Raw genomic sequence first — 20,365 nt, forward strand, 5'->3', positions numbered from 1 at the left:
ATTCGAGGCCGACACTGTGGATTGTACGTAGCCAATCTCTTTGTGCAGTCAACGAAACCAGTCTGACGCTTAGTCCATTCTTGCTTAGGGGTGGACATTCCTCCCACTCCCCCCTCCCCGCAAATATTATCCTATCCAGCCAATTAGTGAACACGGTCAACATAATTATATACACATCCTGAATACTTGATATCCGACTACCATTTCCGAATCACTTTAGTCTCTAATGACGTTACCAAATTATCTCGGCCTGTGGGCAGGCGCGCTTTGGTCTTGGGTAACGAATCGTAGTCATCGGTCACGCTGGGTGACTTCCATTCGCTCGCGGTCTCGTGTAAAATAAACCAAACACTCTGCCGCCAAATATTATTCGTCACTAATTTCGTTAATGAAATGAACAATGACGGTGCCCCCCCCCTCCCCCCGTCGTTTTTTTGTTTCTCTTTTACAATTAACAACCGCCGTGGCGTTTCCTTGTGGAACTGTACGTAATTGCACGTTTGCCCGCGTGACACTTGTACACTTGTACGAGTTCTCTCGAACATTGGTCTCACGATGTGCGTGTCACCTTGAACAGCTGGGAACAAATTGTGTTGTTGGCGTTGCCAGGAAACGCGCTGCGAGTACATGGCGAGGCGCAGGACCCGGACATCTTTAATAACAAACGCCGATTGATCCCTCCCTCCTTGATTTCAGACTACACCTGCCTGGGGCAGCAGCGATCATTACGAGACTGTGGTCTTGTCACGCATTGTCCCGATTAAGGACAAAACGCATACGAGTTGGAGAGTTCAGCGAGCCTCCAGATGGTTTTGTGCCGGGGCTCGAGCCCACAAGAATGCGTTGCAGCGCACGCAGGGATATTTGTTACGTTGGTGCACAAGTTCCAGACAAGCCATCGGTTCATTCTCCCAGTGCGGCAGTTCAATCAACAACGGTGCAAGATTCCCAAATCTCCCTACTGTCCACTCGCCCTTATGAATGGGTTCACCCACAGGCGATCTGCAGGCCGCGTGTGGTGGGGTAAAGTGTGGGTACTCCCACCTGTTCCCAGACGTCTGGCCAGCATTGGCAGGTTAGGCCATGTACCCTTTTTAGAGGGTCTCCCGAGAGCTCCACTCGATTGCTCGCACGAGCGAGCAATTTGCAGGGTTCCGCCTTGAGCCTTTCATCTCGAAAGATCTCCTTATTTTCAATCTTGCGCAAAAACAATTGGTTTTGGAAGGCATTTGGTCAGTTTCACAAGTCATTGGGGATGTTGTGGCTTTTTTTTTGTGTGAAAACACGGGATTGACTCAATACGCGTTTCCCTGCCATAACATAAACCCAGTGAATACGCAACATCGTTAAAGAAGAAGCGGCACTGACTCGTGATCCCCTCCATGCTTCTCGCAGCAAATCAAGAGTGCGGAGAGACACATGCGCTGGCTCGAGTTCCACGTCAGCAAGGTGGGTTCCCACGTGCGTGCACAACGTCACTTTGCTCGACTGAACCGTCACTGTTTACACCATTGGAACCTCATTTGCCAGTAAAAGATATGATAATTGTTTTTTTACCCTTCTATCTGGCAACAAAACTGACACCTTTTTTTTGTAAATGCTTACCCCGAGCTCTCATACTCTGATGGTGCATTGTCTTTGAGTTGTGCGCCTTTTGGCGTCATCTGGTCCAACCCATGTGAGACTAGGCTTTAAGGAAAGCTATCTCGGGTGTGGACCAATCAACTTCAAGGACAGTGCATATATTATCAGAGTTATGTTTTTTGTTTGTATTATGGCTGCAGGTGTTGTGGTCTATGCAAACATGACTCCTTGTAAAAAAGGTGTCAGTTTTGTTGCCAGATAGAAGGTTAAAAAAACAATTATCGTCACTGTGTAGTCGGTCTTGCCAACAGGAATGTGTAAAATAGAATGATAATCTTTTGATAAATAGTTGTTATTATGATAATAATGGAAGGCATTTTCTTTCTTCCGGAAAGCATAACTGAGTCTCAAGCCTTCTCAAGACTCTTTGGCTAAATACCACTTCAAGGAGCGTTTTGCCTCGAGGTAGACACTGCATTGGCCAGAGAAAAACCTTTGCCCATAAGCGGATAATCAAAAATCCACACTGATAGATTCAAGAACAGTTTTCATTTTACTGTCACTGCCTAGCCCAGCAGGTTTGGCAGTTTCGCAAATCTGCGTGATCTTGGCAACGCGTCTGCCTCTTCTCAATCGCTGCTTGACCAGTTGCCATCCTGCGAGGGCTGTCAGATGTGCGGACAAACGGGATTCGTGTGTTTTAACATTTCTAACTGCTACGCTCCTGGCAATGATTTTACTGCCAGCGGAAGCGGCAAACACCGCATATAGTTGTCTGCGACTACTCGCACACCAGGGCTGGCTTGAGGTCTCCGTTACCTGGCCGCCCTTCAGCCTTCACGGGTGGCAAGATGTTGACTACCTCGCTTGGTATAAAGGAGGTCGTGGATTCCATCCCGACCCTGACACTTGTAAATTTGGAGTTTGCATTTTCTCCCCGTGATCTCGTGGATTTTTCTCCGTGTCCTCCGGTTTATCCCCTCCACATTTTGAATCGACATGTGTTTCGAATATTCGGCTGCTATACATTTCCACGTGATAAGCCACTTCGTTGAGCTGTCATTTCTGGCCAGGTCGCTTCTGAAAAATAGTTCTATAGCTTAGTGGACTTTACCTGATGAAATAAAAAATAGTTTAGTTTTTGTTTAGTCCCACCCAACGTTCCATGATCTTGCGTGGTCCAGGCAAATGGACTCGAGGAGTGGTACGCCGTGCGCCTCCCCCACAGGTGGACGAGCTCTTTGAGTCGTACTGCATACAGAGGCGGCTGCGGGACGGAGCCTCCAACATGATCGCCGCGTTCGCAGCGTCGGCACCGAGTCGCCGGGCCCGGGACAGCCTCGCCGAGGTGCACCGCACGTACCGCCACTGCTCGGAGGTGCGCGTACGCACGTGCACACACTTGCACACACTTGCACACACATGCACAAATCCAGATCTTTGTTTCGACTTGTTGACCACTTTTCCACTGGCACATCCGAGTTGCGCCAGCCCGGCACCGTCACGTGACGCTCCGGGTGGTTTTCCACTGGCCATTTGCCGTGCCCGAACTAAACCGTGACACTGTGGCCTCCCAATACGTAATTGTGCATGACCTCAGTGACCCGGCTCAGCTTCTTCAGTGGAGAAACAACCCTAGTGACATTTTTTGGCTTTTTACTTTACCAAGAGAGGCCCAGTAAGCTATGTAGCTCTTTTTCAGAAGCGACCTGGCCACAAACGATAGCTCAACCAAAGTGGCTTATCATGTGGCAATGTATAGCAGCCACAAACTTTAAACTGATGTTTCTAAATATATACATATATATGACAGCTTCTTCAGGCGCGAAATAACAATGTTGGTCTGCTAGCCACGAGGGTGTGCATTGGAATTTATGGATGAAAAAATGCTCGTTACAAATGTCGATGATTATTCTTAGCAGTTGTGTAGTTTGTCTAGTGAGAGGGTGTCCTCACAGCCAAACGGTTACCTCTTTTCGTGTCGCCGTAGACACAACTAACACCGTCATCGAGGCGTAACGCACGTCATTAATTCGAATTCAGGAATGATCAGGAGAGATAAACTGATCATCGCAAAGCAGCAGGATGCTCCTGAAAAGGACTCTCAGAGTGGGTAAACAAAGCAACTACCGATATTATCATTACACTTGCAAAAATGATGCATTGAACCTCAACGGACCTTGCACTTTGACGGAGTTGCGCGTCTGGCTGTGCGCAGGTGATGTGTTCCGTTGAAAACGAGCTTGAGGCCTACCTGGGCGAATTCCACGTGACCATGAAAGGTAGGAGAACAGCGTTGCAGCATCGCCCGGGATCATGCCGAGCACTTGCTGATAATTGTCAGAGTTGTCTTTTTGTTTGCATTTTGACCGCAAGTGTTGTGGTTAATGCAAACATGATCCCTTGTATAAAGGTGTCAGTTTTGTTGCCAGATAAAAGGGTAAAACCTATTACTATATTTCGATTTAAAGCTTTCGTGACTGCAGGGATTCATCTTCTTGGTTCTTTCGGTAAAGTCACGTAGAAGGGAAGTAATAAAATAATAAAAATAAAACATAATATAATAATATAATAACTATTTTATTATGTTTTATTTTTATTATTTTATTATAATAATACTCTCATTATTTTATTATGTTTTATTTTTATTATTTTATTACTTCCCTTCTACGTGACTTTACCGAAAAAACCAAGAAGACTATTACTATATCTTGATACTGGCAAAGGAGGTCTCATAGTGTAAATACTGACTGCTTAGTTTGTCTGCCGCGCTTTGCATAGATGAGCCACTGAGTTTTGGAACGGCAACGAATGTCACGAGTCGACGTCTGGCTTGTGCAGCCACGTGATGGCATTGGCCGTCAGCTGGTGGGTGGCTCTGTTCACGGTGGCGAGATGTTAACGACCTCGCCTGGTATGCAGGAGGTCGTGGGTTCGATCCCAACCCCCTGACGCCAGCTGTATATTTGGATTTATATTCTTAGGTTTTTTCGGTAAAGTCACGTAGGTAAAAAATTTAATTTAATAAAAGTAAAATAAAAAATAAAGTAAGAATCACGACGTTTCGGAGGCAACACAAGTTTCCGTCTTCAGGTGGAACCGTCACAGCACGACAGCTGTATCGTGCTGTGACGGTTCCACCTGAAGACGGAAGCTTGTGTTGCCTCCGAAACGTCGTGATTTTTATTTTACTTTTATTAAATTAAATTTTTTACCTACGTGACTTTACCGAAAAAACCTAAGAATATGAATCCTTGCAGTCACGAAAGCTTCAAATCTAGAATGTATATTTGGAGTTTGCAAGTTCTCCCCCTGGTCGCGTGGATTTTCCTCCTGGTCCTCCGGTTTTTCACCACATTTAGAAACATTGCCTCAATTTTCATAAGCGACTTCGTTAAGCTATGATTTGTGGCCAGGTCTCTTCTAAACAAGAACCACATAGCTCGGTGAGCCTTCCCTGGTTCCTGTGCGCTCCATCGTTTATTGTGGTCCGCAGCCGCAGGTGGAACTGTCTGATGAGTGATATCGACCGATAATCCTGATGCCAGGACCTTCCTGAACCTGTCTTGACACTGCGAGATTTTTTTTCTTTCTGGATAAAAGCAACCCATTTTTGTTATTATTGTAAGTGTCCCTACCGTGCTTGCCTGCCTAATGTCTTGTGCTTCACTGTTCTTCAAATTATCTGTGATCGGAGGTGATGGTGTGGCTCGGAGGGGCGGCCAATGGTGTGTCAAAGCGGTGAACCGGCACACCGCTGAGATCCGGAGTTTGGAATCTGGGTTTCAGCCACCTGTGATCAAAATTAGTTTTTCAAGTGCGGTGCATTGTTGGTCTCAGCCCCGCGACCAATGACTACACGCAAATTAGTTTTCGCTTAATTCGACTGATTTGGATTTCTGCGCAATATTTTTTTTTTTTACCGTCATGCAATAAATACCTCCTGTAGAAAGGGCATGTGATGATGTGCACTGCCTAGTGTTGTGGACAAGAGGCAATTGAAGGGACCTCGGATGTAGTTTTGTATTTGCCACCTTCCAGCAGTCGTTCTCTAACACGGGGTGTGATCGCAGTGCTTTCTGGAAGCGTTTCAAATGGGAACGTTGTCATCGTCTCTTGCCATGGCAGTGACAACACAATTGGAATCCAACTGTGGAACAAGACGAATCATACCCGTGATTTAAATGTAACAATGAGTGAGCGACTGAACGATGTAACGATGCGCTTGTGAACGTGTGCAGGTCTGGTTGGATTTGCCCGACTGTGTCCCGGGGATCACTATGAGGTAAGGAACTCTGTCTTCCATGCACATGTAGAGGCGGGTGTGCTCTTACCAATATAGTCGGGAGATGTATTTAACAAGTCTTGACTGCTTATAAGAACGAGGAGGTCGACATGAAGTCGGCATGTTTAAACGGGCTGCTGGTCAATAAATGTATATAGGGCCTATATGCTGATGAACTACAAAAAAGGTGAATGTGGATATACAGAATGGAAATTAAACCTGATTTGAAGCTTTCGTGACTGCAGGAATCCATACTCTTTGGTTCTTTCGGTCAAGTCACGTAGGTATAAATAAATCATTCTCGCGACGTTTCGATCGCAACACAAGCGGTCGTCCTCCGCCTGAGGACGACCGCTTGTGTTGTGATCGAAACGTCGTGATATATTATTTATATATGATTATATATTATATTATTTTTTGCTTTATTTAATTTTTCTACCTACGTGACTTTACCAAAAGAATGTATATCAACCTGTTATATTACTCTAAAGCTTTGTTCTTTGGATTCTCAATAATTAATTAATGATTGCGTTGGTGCCATTATAGGTGGGGATTCCCATGCTAAACCCTCCATTCACTTCAATGTGTTCCTGACAGAGGTAGAGTGCCACCTCGTGGTGATTCCTGATGGGATCCTTGGAATCCCCAGTACGGGTTTCCCCCTCGCTTTACACAGGTTCGGTTTGTGACATTTCGCGTACATTACGCGGTTAGAATTCACTCCATATGCGGCTTTGCGGTTGAACGTGGGACAACTCTGTTGGCCTTCTATCACGCTGTACGTAGCCAACCGTGCTCATCGGAGGTGAATATTACATGCCCCCAATAAAATGCATTGTGTGTTGTCGCAGAGGTGTGGACTCGAGTCATGCGACTTGGACTCGAGTCAGACTCGAGTCATGATTTTGACGACTTCAGACTCGACTTGGACTTGCCTCATCTTTGACTCGACTTGACTCGGGACTCGAGAGCAAAGACTTGAGACTTACTTGTGACTTGCACAACAATGACTTTGTCCCACCTCAGAGGTGTGGACTCGAGTCATGCGACTTGGACTCGAGTCAGACTCGAGTCATGATTTTGATGACTTCAGACTCGACTTGGACTTGCCTCATCTTTGACTCGACTTGACTCGGGACTCGAGAGCAAAGACTTGAGACTTACTTGTGACTTGCACAACAATGACTTTGTCCCACCTCAGAGGTGTGGACTCGAGTCATGCGACTTGGACTCGAGTCAGACTCGAGTCATGATTTTGACGACTTCAGACTCGACTTGGACTTGCCTCATCTTTGACTCGACTTGACTCGGGACTCGAGAGCAAAGACTTGAGACTTACTTGTGACTTGCATAACAATGACTTTGTCCCACCTCTGGTGTGTCGTGTATTTACTTCTGCGCAGACAACTGTCTCGTGCGGTTCTGCTTCGTGCGCCATTTCTTTGGAACGCATAAACTACCACGTGAAGCAAGGGAAATCAAAACTCTTTGGTTCTTTCGGTAAAGTCACGTAGGTAGAAAAATAATAGATCACGACGTTTCGATCGCAAACACAAGCCGTCGTCATCAGGTGGGACAACCACAGCAAGAAATATCTGCTGAAGTAGGCGAGAGAGCGAGTTTTGAAGTGGAGTGAATCGATGGCCTCAGCCTGGTCAATGATAACTGCACGCACACCGTAACAAAGCATTTGGTTTTTCACTTGGTTTGTCAAAATTCCTACTCTGATAATCAAATACGTTTGTTTGCCATGTGGCAAGCAGTCTCAATAACCAGGATGCGTGGGCAAGTGCAGTGCTTGCGGTTGCGTGGATAACAATGCCCTGGAAGGCATCTCAGAAGTAATTCCCCTGACATCGCCTTCCTCAAGCCAATTGTCTCTCATGCGTTGCTCTGCGAAAGTTCCAAATGGACATTTCTTCATCTTGCGACACGACGCCAATCGCGGAGTGTGGAATCAAATCGGAGTAACGAGGCAAAAAGCCCTTTTTTATATTGAAATCCGCTATTGTTCATTTAAGTGGTGGGCGAGCGCGGATATTTTTAACAAGCAGGAGCTGGGCTTGTGTGCTTGAGTGCAGGCGAATGTTGCGAACCTAAATGGCTCATTATTACTCAATGCACGTGAAAGTGTGTCCTGATTGCGTGTGAATAACAATCATAAAAAAAAACCGGGGTATTTATGTATTTTGTACGGGAATTAATGGACGTAATGTACCCCTAGTGTGGATAGGAAGAAAAAAAAACACGTGTAGTGAAGTGACTGAAGAACAAAATCTGAGCCGTTCTCTGACACCGAACGCTGCATCGCTAGCTGCTGGAACTCCACGTGAAAACGTCTTCATCTCGTCACACGACGCCGATCGCACAATCGGAATACGATTATGAATGAGCGTACTGGACGGTGTGGCGAGGGTGCAGCTGATGGCGTTGGCACGGCACTGAGCCGCGTGGCGGCACGTGCGTGCGGTGCGTGCGGTGCGTGCGGTGCGTGCGGTGCGGAGCAGGTGACGCTGCGCTACGGGCGGCAGCGCTGGCGGCTCCGAGGGCGTGTGGAGACCGAGGACCGGCAGACGTGGGACGCGGCCGACACCGTCCTCCTGCCGCTCCTCTCTGATCTCATCTCGATTAAGGTGGAACTCGAGCCACCACCCTCGTCGATCCACCCAACCACAACTAATCCACCTCGCTCGTCTACAAACCCACCCACTCACCCAACCAACCACTCACCCGCCCACCCACCCACTCACCCGCCCACCCGCCCACTCACCCGCCTACTCACTCACTCACCCAACCACTCACTCACCCACCCAATCACTCAACCGCCCACTCACTCACTCACTCACCCACCCACTCACTCACTCACTCACCCACTCACTCACTCACCCACCACCCAACCCACCCAGCCACTCACCCACCCACCCACTCACCCACCCACCCACCTACCCTCCAAAGCACTCGACCACCGACTTCAAGCACTTGTTCACCCGCCCGCCCAAGCACTCGCCTATCCAAGCACTCATCCTCGCCCTCGCACACACCCACTTATACATCAGCCGTGGCCAATCCACTGCTGGATGAAGACCTATCCAAGCTGCGAGCACCTCTCGTGGTCCTGCGATGCAGCAATCCACCCAGCACCTGCAGTATAAATTTATTTCATCGCTCCGTCTCCCCGGTGGACGCTCCTCTCGGATGCGTTCCAATTCTCGGCTGCCACTTCCGCACTCGGTCACCAAAATATTGAGGGTCAAATAGATGTACGGGTCGTTTGTGAGTAGGATATGTTTTTTTGCAAGGTTCTATTTATATCCGACCTATACAATTATGCTCATGCGCTAAGAGGCAATTACTGGATGCAAAACGTTTTTACTTAAAGCCCTGCATGTGACGTGAGCTGCCACGACTCGTGCCGCCTTTCACTCGTGTCACTCGTGTCGTGCGTGTCCACACGTGTCACGCGCGTCGTGCGTATCATTCGTGTCGTGCGTGTCGTGCGTGTCACGTGTATTACTCGTGTCGTGCGTGTCGTGCGTGTCACGTGTGTCACGTGTATCACTCGTGTCGTGCGTGTCCACGCGTGTCACGTGTATCACTCATGTCGTGCGTGTCACGTGTGTCATGTGTATCACTCGCGTCGTGCGTGTCATGTGTATCACTCGCGTCGTGCGTGTCACGTGTATCACTCGCGTCGTGCGTGTCGCGCAGGTGATGGAGCTGCGGCGACTGGTCTCCCACGTGCTCGTGGGGCACGTCACGTGCGACCCCAAGGAGCTGTTCCGCGTCACGCCGCAGCTCATGGCCGTGGACATCAACGACCTGGGAACTGTGAAGCTGAAGCTGCACGTCAAGTGGACGTGAGCCTCCACTCTGTGTGTGTGGGGCCGCGTGTGCGTTCGTGTCTGTGTGTAGGGAGCAGCGGTGCAGCAGTTGGAGCGCTGCACTATGAACCTGGGGACCCGAGTTTGATTCCTACTCGCGACTAATAATGGTGGCGAATATTTTCAAATGGTCACGGGGCCTCTCCTAGGCCGACTCGGCCTTAAAAGAGTACCACCTGGGGTGGTGTGTAAACGTTACCATTGAGGGAGACAAAGGCAGCTGGACGTGGTGCTGGCGATCCACCTCCTCATGTGTCGTGCCGGCCTTGATAAGTGCTTGCTAACAGCACTTGCCCCAACAGCATTTTAAAGGCTTTAGGCGGGTTACCGTTGCCTTTGTGTCAGCGTGTGGTGTGCGGAGGCTGATGGCGCGCGCACAGCGGTCGTCGCGTGCGCTACAACCCCGGCGACCTGAATTCATTTGGAGCCACGGCTCACATCAGTGATGCAAGTCTGCATCAGTCTTGGCCCTTCCCTAGAGCAACTCGACCCTAAATCGGGCTGTTGCCACTGTTCAGCTCCCAAGCTTCGGAACGCTTTGCCTTTTGCTCGTAAGGCAGTCAGAATTGTTCGATGTATTTAAGCCTGTCTTTAAACATCACATCTTTAAACTGGCCCTCATCCCCACGTCCTTGGCCATTTAGCCTGCAGGTTCTGTTTTTTTGTGTTTTAATGTATGCATGTTGAACTTATTTTGCACCGTACATAGCCAAACGATTAGCGCGCACGCTTGGCTACGTACGGCGCGCATTGGGATCTAATTGATGAAATGTGCCTTACAAATGTCAATTATTATGATCCAATTATTATAATAATAAAATAAACATCCGCAGTCGGGTGCTTAACCATCGGCATTGAGATGACACACGTGGCCAGGCATGGTGACCGGCCACACCAACCCCTCGTGTGCCGTTCCGGCCTCAATGGGGGGGGCGGTGGGGGTGGTGGAGGTGCAGGATTTGCCCTCTCCCCTCCCGCCCGCCACTCGCCTAACGCGCCTCTCTCTCGCCGCCGTTACCCCCACAGGCCGTTTGGGAGGAGCGAGAGTTTGCCCTCCCGGGGAGGCTCCACCCTGAGGCTGGGGTCATCCCCCCGGGGGACCGCCGCGGGTTCCCAGCACAGCGGCAGCCCCCCCGACACCCCCCTGGGCGTGGGCAAGCCCTTCTTTGTGAGGCGCAAGAGCACTCGCAAACGCACGCATGGACACGCGCGCACACACGCATACAAACAAAGACAAAGATCCCCCGTGTAGGCCTTTTAACAGACTGTTGGGGCCAGTGCTGTTTGCGAGCACCTAATGAAGGCCGGCACGGCACGCGAGAGGGACTGGGTGGCCAGCACCGCGCCCCGGCTGCCTTTGTCTCCCCAGTGGCGATGTTTACACACTGCACCAGGTACTCATTTGAGGCTGAGTCGACCTAAGGGCCCAGGCCCGGTACAGATATTCGTAACTGATGTTGGCCGTGAGCGGGAAACGAACTCGAGTGGCCGGGTTCATAGCGCAGCGCGCTAACCCCTGCGCCCGTACACACAGATGTACTCGCGTACAACTCAAGCGATGATGGGGCTGAGCAGTAGCACACTTGCCTCTTGTTGCACAGGTTTGTGGTTCCAGCCCAGTGGCTACCCTGGTTAATAGTAATGGTTGTCAACATTTGTAAATTATGAGAAAAGAACCCCTCGTAACAGAAACATTCCGGTGGACAGAACATTAACACGAGTTGCCCGAGTATATACATGCACATTTGAGTGTTGGACATGATAAACCATTGTGCAGATATATACATAAAATATATACACCACACCAAATATCGTAATAATGCACAGGAGTCTCAGACTAAGGAACTGTTAGGATTTTCATGGTTCAGTGTTACTGTTTGAGACCTTTCATGTTAGAAGGATTCGGTGTTATTTCCAGAGGCTCACAGAGTCAGACTAAGACACCTTAGGATTTTGTGTTATTGCCCAAGGCTAATAGAGCCAGACAAAGGCACCAATAGGATTCTTATGGTTTATTGTTCTTGCCGGCGGCTTGGAGAAGCCACTGTGAAGAGTGGCCCAGCCACAGAAATCCGCCAAGTGCGCACATTTCACTGTGGAAGTCACTCCGCTCGGTGCAGCTTCTCTGCTTCTCGCGCCGCGTGCTCCAGTCATCGCCATGCGCTAACCGTGCACCCCCCCGCCCAATGTCTCCGTACCCCCCCCCCCCCCCCGTCGTTCCTCCCTCCATTGACTTGTGCTTCTGGACTCTACTTGGCCTGCTTACCCTCCGCTCGGGCTTGGCTTCACTCGGCTTGGCTTCACTCGACCCCCCCCCCCCCCCGTCTCCCCTGCTCGGCTCCCACTTTGCACGCATTCCGTCTTCTTGTTTCGGCTGCGCACTCTGCTTGGGTGCGCTGGGCTGCACCACCTCGCCCCCCCTCCTCCCCCCCCCCCTCCCACCCTCTCAACCGCGACCGCCGCCGGGGAGCTAAGTCGTCGTGCTGGGAGCTGCACGCGCTGCCAGGGGGGGAGCTGCCGACGGCCCGCGGGGGGCCCGGCTGGTCTGTGGTCGGGGCCCTGCGCGCCGCGCTCTCCGACGTGCGGCCGCTGCGGAGCCGCTCCTGCAACGACGTTTCCCTCTACGCGTTCGAGATGCCGCGCGCCGGCTCCTCCGTGAGCTCGCGAAGCCGCCCTCCTCGCGGAGCGGCGCCTCCAGTGTGTGTCACGTGGCGTGTGCCCGGTGTCCGCGGGGTCACGTGTCCACTGCCGGGGGTGGGGGGCAGGGTGTTAGGGAGGGCGAATAAATAACGATTTGTTGTTCCCGCTGACCTCAATGGACGGGGAGGGGACCTGCTCAGTGTTGCCAACTCCTTAAAGTTGATCGTGTGGGTTGTAACGCATTTACAGGACATACTTCGATTACGCATCATGGTTTGTCCACCATTTAGTTCCACTTTGTGGTGAACGTAGTGGCATCTAGTGGCTTTAGGAGTTACACGAAATCATTACTTCCAACATACACCAATTAAGAATAGTTAATTCTTACCCAGGCAATTTGATTGCATCCGTTTTTCCGAGTCGGAGAATTAAGTTTAGTCGATTAACCCATACATTTTTGCGTGCCCAACAGTAAATGCAGTACAGCAGTTATGTCTTAATAGTCAATTCTGGTTTCACGGAAGCCGAAACTGAATTCTTTAGCAAGGTTCCACTTGGAGTCTTTTGACAAATTCATTACCAAGTGCTTTTGTGCGTGGTAGAAAAACAGAATCCACACGGTGGCCTCAAGTCTTTACCGGTAGGTCGGCAACCTGCTTGTCATACTGGCCGTCACATAACCAGGCAGGGTTGAGGCGGCATTTCGCCCATGATGATCTCTGGGTGGTCCACCAACTGTAGCTTCCCAAGCGGCTGATTGTTGGCATGGGGTGGGAGAGCAACGGGAAGCTGGGGGCTGCCGCCTACCCCCATCCAAAGAGAACGAGAAGAACTCTGAAGGGGAACCAGAAGGCCCCGTCGATTAGACACCCCTCGCCCCACCCTCTGCAGTGGAGCCGCTGGAATCGGTGGGTCCCGTCGCGCAAATCCTTCTCCGGTTTGTGCGATTGCCCTCGCCTCGTGGGAAATTGAGGCGCCGCCCATTCGAACCTGGGTCGCGTGCGGGCGCGCACGCCGCTGGCCGCAAGTCGGCTCGCGCGTGCGAGAGCTCGCGCGTGCACCGTCACGAGACTGCGTGCTGATTGGGTGATCGTGTGCTTGCGGTGGTGCCGTGGGGGGGGTGGGGGCTGTTGTGAAAAGGTGTGTTCATTTGAACGAGAGCCCCACAAATGTCCTTTCTTCACCGGCGAGCATTCCCACCCGCCCGTCATTTGCGCTCTCCTCGCTGTCGCCACGGTAAATTTGTCATTTGTCAGCACGGCAGGCGGGCGGGCGCCAAACACCAGGGGGTTAAGACATCGCTAGTCATTCGCCAGGAACCCTTTACGAGGGGGGATCGAAGAGACTGACATGGAAGCAGCGGTGCTACGGTAATTAGTCTTAGAGGCAAGCAGCGTGTGCTTTTGTGACATGGGGTGGCCACTGCCAGCTGCGGAGTTACAAAAGGGAACATGTCTTACTCTCACGGCGCGATCTCGACAGGACAATTGCAATTGTGGGGGGGGGGGGTGGGAGTGGTGGGGAAATAAATGAAAATCAGACATTTAAAAATACATCAAGTTAGAAACAGGTGACCAAATTTCATAGCAAAATACAGTCTGTAATTTGTTTTCTAGGTGTTTGCGAATCACGCTGTGTCTATATCGAATGAAACAAAAATGTAGACATATGAACAATTCTGAGAAACGTGAAAACGTTCAGAGAAAAATCTATAGTCGCCGAGCGTGGCACCCCGAGCCTCGCACGCGGCTGTGAAGGCTATTCTCTGGTTCTAGATTTGAAGCTTTCGTGACTGCAAGGATTCATACTCAGGTTTTTTCGGTGAAGTCACGTAGGTAAAAAATAAAATTAAAAGTTAATAAAAGTAATAATGGAAATAAAATAAAATAATAAATCACGACGTTTCGGAGGCAACACAAGTCTCCGTCATCAGGTGGGACCGTCACAGCTAAATTTACTTGATGCAGTCATTTTAGCTGTGACGGTCCCACCTGATGACGGAGACTTGTGTTGCCTCCGAAACGTCGTGATTTATTATTTTATTTCCATTATAACTTTTATTAATTTTTTATTTTATTTTTTACCTACGTGACTTTACCGAAAAAACCTAAGGCTATTCTCTGGTGGCAGTGAAGCGACGTGTGCCGTTCACCGGTGCCTTGACGAGCGATGCGGAGAGTTTCTCTTCGTGCTGATTAGAGCCACGGAACATTGACGGGCCAAGTTAAAGGGAGACCACATAAAACACCGCACACTTCCATCAAGGTCGCTCATTGCTTTCTATACAAGACTTACAGGACCCTTCGATCCTCGCCGGTATAATGGGGCTCTGTTGCTTGAAAAGAGGAACATGATTGAGAACATTGTCCGAACCGGTGCCTGAAAAGCCACATGGGCATCCAAGAGAGACGATGGCAGTGCTGCCGAATGGGAAAGTCGCGTTCCTTTAAGACAAAAACATTCAAGTGGCCATCATGACTCACCAGTGCGCACGTCGGTTTGCTGTGTCAATGCTGCCTGTTGCGCCGCTGCGCATTTTCACGTTTAATTCGGAAATCTTTATTTATCCTGGAGAAATCCGACGAGCTATGAAGATCTTTTTTTCACCGATGTCCAGCAGGACGTTGAGTAGCTGCGTGATGAGTGGAAAGCCAGTCTTGTTGAATTTAACGCGTGCGTTTTTCGCTGCCGCTCATAATCGAAGCGCGCGTTTTTTTTTTTATCCGGGCCGGGCTGCGTGTTGAGACATCATCGCTTCTCTGCAGCTCACGCCTCGTGTCCTGGGGGGCCCCGTGCCCTGGGGGGCCTCGTTCCCTGGGGGGCCCCGCAGTCGTGCGCGGCGGAAGCTCGAGTAAAGAAATGCTCAGCGCGCGACCTCGGCCCGGGGGGGGGGGGGGGGGGGGGGAAACCGAACTTGCGCAGATTCTGGTTGGATTGTTGTGCCTCCTATGGTTGCCGTGATTATTTACTTTCTATACCTTTCATGAATTTGTCTGTGGGGAATAAAAACAAAGACAATACTGGTTTTCCAATCACAAATGTTCGCTGGTCTCGCCGGCCAAGGGAACCTCATCTGACACCGCCATGTGGGCCTATTCGGGCGCGTAGCACGTCCTTTGAAGCGGACTTTAAAGCTTTACCTTTCCCTGCGGCCAAGCGTCGAGAAATAGATCGTGGAACATAACCCGAGGGGGAACGTGGGTCCAATGGGCGGGTGCCCACGCTTAACCTGGCGGCCGCGGATAATCTCGCTCGATGATGAGGCGACATGCCTGTCTGCAATGCGTGCCTAGAGGCAATGACTCGCGACACCTGGAGGAACGTTTGAAACTGTGGGCCCCATTGATGGCTTCGCGACCACGACCACAACTAAGTTAAAAGTTTGCACTGCAGCATCATTCAATGCGATATCTGTTCCCTCATGGGAGGAGGAACTCTTTCATCATTGCATTATGTTTGTTTGGTTTTCTTGTGTTTCGGCTTCGTCTATGCTGCTCTTTGCACTGCGCTCCAAGCACATTTGGCTTCTTGTTCAACGATGTCAGACTGCAAACTGCATTGCCTGCCCTGTTTGTGTGATTTAACAGAATGAACGAGATCATATAAGGGCAACTCCCTTCCATGTCCCCCACATTAATCAAAAGTATAATTTAAACCATCGGGCCTATTGGCTAATCGGACCCAAATCATCCGGTGACATTTGTCTAAGCGAGCCAACTCTGGACCTTTTTCGACATTCGGTACTGCTGGTTACCAGATGATATTGTTCAAGATGTGCGCCAATTTAAATTATGAGGCATTTGTGATCAGGATTAAGTGGGGTTGGATTTTGAGCTCTAGGTCTGATCTCGACATTGAACACTTTTGGCCTTTTTTGTGGTGGAACAAAGGGACAGATCAAGTGTCATCTCTAAAGACTCCTGAATATTAACTGGACTGAACAAGAAGCCAACGTGAGGCGAGCACTTGGTTGCGTGGATTCTTTGATTTTGGAACACAATCAGGTGGTGTTGTGGTGGTGTGATCTGAAGGACGAGATGACGAGTTCGCATCTCGTTTGGGGGGGCGAGGGGGGGTCCGAGTTATTTTGGCTAATTATCACTGCGAGGTCTATAAAATGAGTACCACTTTGTGGGATGTCAAAAGCGCTCGTCTTTTGGATCCCACAATGGTAATGTGGGATATCCATCACTGGCTAAAGTATTTAAGCAACAGATGTGTAGAAACCACTCGGTCTTTTACATTGTCTTATAACGATTCCCCCCCTCCCCCAATTTGCGATTTGTTGAATTGTCACAATTTGCAGTGATGAATCCATTCAAGAACCATGTCTTGTTTATTTTGTATTTTGGTGAACGTAGCTTCCTCTAGTGGCAGCTAATGTCACATGAACGTACCGCATAGAGTCTCGTCGATTCGATGCATGCATCGTGAATTTACGAAATAATATTAATCATTCCAATCAAAGCATCGTTGCCAACCTCTTGTCCGACAAAAGTTTTTTGGAAGCACCGCGACAAAATAGCAAAAGGAAGATCTCCTTTTCCCGCCCCCTCGGATTCGAGGCTCGGGGGGCGGGGGGGGGGGTGCAACTCCCCCACCTGCCCCCGTCGTTCCCTTCTATCCGGCCGTGCACATCGCTAATGGGAGCTGCGTGCCGTGATGAGCGTGCAGGACGGCTCGGAGCTGGGCGCCGACTGCTCCTCCGTGTTCTCCGACTCCCCGGGGAGCCCCACGCCCTCCACGAGCTCCACTCCGACCCCTGCAACACCGACTTCTTCTTCAACCCCGACCCTGACTCCCGTCCCTCCTCCGGAGCCCGCCACATCTGCGAGACTCGACTCCACCACCACCACCACCACCACCTCCTCCTCCTCCCCGCCGGGGCACGGCCCCAACCGCCGTGGCCACGGGGACTCCACGGGACCCCTCCCCGCCGCAGCCGCCGCCGCGACGCGGGGATGCGCCCCGCGGCCCCCGGTCGAACGCTCGCGCGGGAAGGTGACCGCCGGCAACGATGGCGAGAGCAAGGGCGGCCGCGGAGCGTCGCCGAGACACCAGGAGGACACGTCGTGCCTCAAGCCCGTGGAGCTCGACCCGGCGGAGAACGCCATGAGCGTCACGCGGCAGCTCGTCAAGAAGCTGAGCACGGTGGCGCTGGGGACTTGGGGCGCGCGGGCCGCTGCCGCGGCCAGGGGCGGCGTCGGCGCCGCTTCCGCCTCGTTTGGCCGCAAGGCCCCGTGGGCCGTGGAGCCGCGCTTGGAGGAGGCCGTGCAGGAGCTGAGCCTGGCGCTCGGAGGGAGTGCGGGAGGCGGAGGAGGTTTGGGAGCGGCGGCGGCAGCGACGGCAGCGACGGCAGCGGCGGGAGGGGGAGCGAGGGACGAGGGAGCGGCTGAGCTGCAGGGTCTGGAGCAAGAGCTGCAGCGGCTGGAAGACCTTCTGCAGGTGCGTTTGGCCGTGTCCGCTCGAAATCTTTATAAGCTGGAGGAGTGGTTCTGTCGGATGGGTTTGTTTTTGTCTCAAGTGGTCTCCACTCAGGTGATGCTTAAAATGAAAAAAAAAATTGTCAATGAAGCTGTACATTTTTAAACTTAAACAAGACTAGAGAAGCATCTCTAAGTGTTCAATAACAGTAATATTGAGTTTTTATATCGAGTAGCACCATTAATGCAACTGCGTCACACAACGCAAGGGGAAACACCCTAGAGTGCCCCCGTGGCGAGATGTTAACTACCTCGCCTGGTGTACAGGAGGTTGTGGGTTGGTTCCCCAACTTGATGCCTGTATATTTGGAGTTTGTGTCTTTTACCCATGGTCGCTTGGATTTTTCTCTGGGTCTTCCAGTGTTTGCCTCCACATTTAGAAACATTCATTAAGATTATGTTGCTGCTATAAATCTGCACGCGATAAGCTACTCCGTTGAGCTTTCATTTGTGACGAGGTCGCTTCTGAAAAAAAAAGTTTAGTTTTCTAATCTCAAACAGATGGGACAGATAGTCCCATCTCCCTATGAGTCAGGGTGTGCACCTCGACGCCCATGGAAAGGTAGAAGGGTAGTTTCCCAACACTTGTGTGATCCACCGACCCCTCCACCATGCTGGATTACAGTCGTGCACAGCCACCAGCACCACCTGGTGGAAGTACACGCGAGCACAAACTTATTTGCCTGCAGGTGGATAACTCAACGTTGCCGCAGTTGTAACTGGGGCACGTTGGAGGCAAGCGTTGCTGGATCTCGCAGAGTTGTAAAACTACGTGGTGGCTTCGCAACCCAGCTGGTATATGCACATGTCAGCGCGTGAATGTATACGCATGCGTGTGCATGTGTACTTATGTTATGGGGAGCGGTGGCGCAGTGGTTAGCGCGCTGCACTATGAACCCGATGGCCCCAGTTCGATTCCCGCTCACGGTCAACACCAGTGACGCTTATCCGAACCGGTCCTGAGCTGCCCCTAGGTCTACTCGGCCTAAAACGAGCCCCTGGTGTCTAAACCCCAGCACAGCCCCTCGTGTGCCGTGCCAGCCTTCGTAGGTGCTCTCGAGCAAGTCTGTTAAGGCAATACGGGGGATATTTGTTTTATGCACATATACACGTCTCTGCACGTGTGTGTGTGTGTATATATATATACACGGGTGTGTGTGTGACCATGCATGTGCTTGTGTGTGCACGCGCATGCGAGCGCAGGAACGCGGGCGAGGCAGCTGCTCGTCCAGCGTGCACAGCCTCACGGTGGAGAAGGCGCTGGGCAACTTCGACTTCCTGCACGCGGAGGGAGCTCTCGGCGGCGGCGGCGGCGGGGCGGGCGACACGGGGGACGCCGCTGCCCTCCTGGAGGGAGGGTGAGAGGCTGTCTGCTCCGACCCTCGCCCCCCCCACACCTCGCCCCACACCTCGCCCCACACCAGAGGTCGCAAACGGGTTTTGATTCCTTACCCGTACCCGTACCCGGCCGCACCTGGGTCGCAAATGGGTACCCGTACCCGGCCGGGTACGGGTACCCATTCCCTACCCGTACCCTACCCGAAATGAGTGACAAACGGCTACTCACCAGTGACTCACGGCCTACCCGTACCCGTACCCGGCCGCACCAGGGTCGCAAACGGCTACCCGTACCCGGCCGGGTACGAGTAGCCGGGTATCGGGTAGGGTACGGGTATCGGGTACCCGGTTGCGACCTCTGCCCCACACCACCAACCCCCTACGACGTGGAACCACGCTCACTCGCATACCCCTTTTCGCACTGGCACATCCGAGCCGCGCTGGCAGGGCCCTCGCGCCACGGCTATTTAATTTTTTAACTGCCGAGCCGTGACGATGCCGTGCTGCAACACAACTGAATGGGGCCAACAGGGCCAAGGGGGACGGGGGTGGGGTGGGGTGCTATTGCGAATCATTGCTTGTGACGTCAGTCGGTACGACTGGCACACGGCATCGACGCGCCATCTACACTCCTTCGTGAAGCATTTGGATGTTACATCGCCGGCACGGCTGCAGTGACGACCTAGCGCCTGCAGACGTGCCATGATGGGTTTGCCCTGCACGGCTCTGGGCGTGGCTAATTGGTCAGTTGAAAAGGGGTGGTAACACAGTGACCTCTTTATAGGTTCCACTCAGGGCAACAACATGATAGCTTGCAGAACCTTAGAGACATTGAAATGTGTTTTGTTTTATCTCTTCCGCCAAGCTTATCCCAATTTGCCACCCATTTGAAACTCTCGCAGAGCAGTGAGTGCGACCCTTCGTTTTCGAGAATGGTCCGCTGAAGCAGATTTGACGGAGCAACCTCGGAGGTGCTTTTAAAGCGACCTCCGTTCCACGCAGTAGGCGGCAGCATTTTCCCCACCCACTGCGCCACCGAGAGGGATGCTCATCGCACGAGCCGGAATTTAGCCAATGTTAAGTCGGGAACCAAATTTAATGTGATTTGTATTTGCGCGGTCATTGATTGCCAGGCTGAGACCATCAACTTTCTC

General features: G+C 51.5%; 1 protein-coding gene across 2 annotated transcripts in view; it reads left to right on the plus strand.

The window, feature by feature from the left end:
• LOC144723313 (rho family-interacting cell polarization regulator 2-like) overlaps positions 1-20,365 on the plus strand; it is a 105,293-nt gene that overhangs the window by 64,124 nt on the left and 20,804 nt on the right. For both annotated transcript variants that reach the window (XM_078601997.1, XM_078601999.1), the window contains exons 6-14: positions 1,396-1,449; positions 2,813-2,962; positions 3,803-3,866; positions 5,826-5,869; positions 8,377-8,502; positions 9,578-9,726; positions 10,777-10,918; positions 17,065-17,835; positions 19,077-19,231. In XM_078601997.1, coding sequence (XP_078458123.1) covers positions 1,396-1,449; positions 2,813-2,962; positions 3,803-3,866; positions 5,826-5,869; positions 8,377-8,502; positions 9,578-9,726; positions 10,777-10,918; positions 17,065-17,835; positions 19,077-19,231 — 1,655 coding nt within the window. The remainder of the gene's footprint in view (positions 1-1,395; positions 1,450-2,812; positions 2,963-3,802; positions 3,867-5,825; positions 5,870-8,376; positions 8,503-9,577; positions 9,727-10,776; positions 10,919-17,064; positions 17,836-19,076; positions 19,232-20,365) is intronic.

Source organism: Lampetra planeri, chromosome 17 (genome assembly GCF_965212315.1).
Source record: "Lampetra planeri chromosome 17, kcLamPlan1.2.h2, whole genome shotgun sequence".
NCBI classification, from domain to species: Eukaryota; Metazoa; Chordata; class Hyperoartia; order Petromyzontiformes; family Petromyzontidae; genus Lampetra; species Lampetra planeri.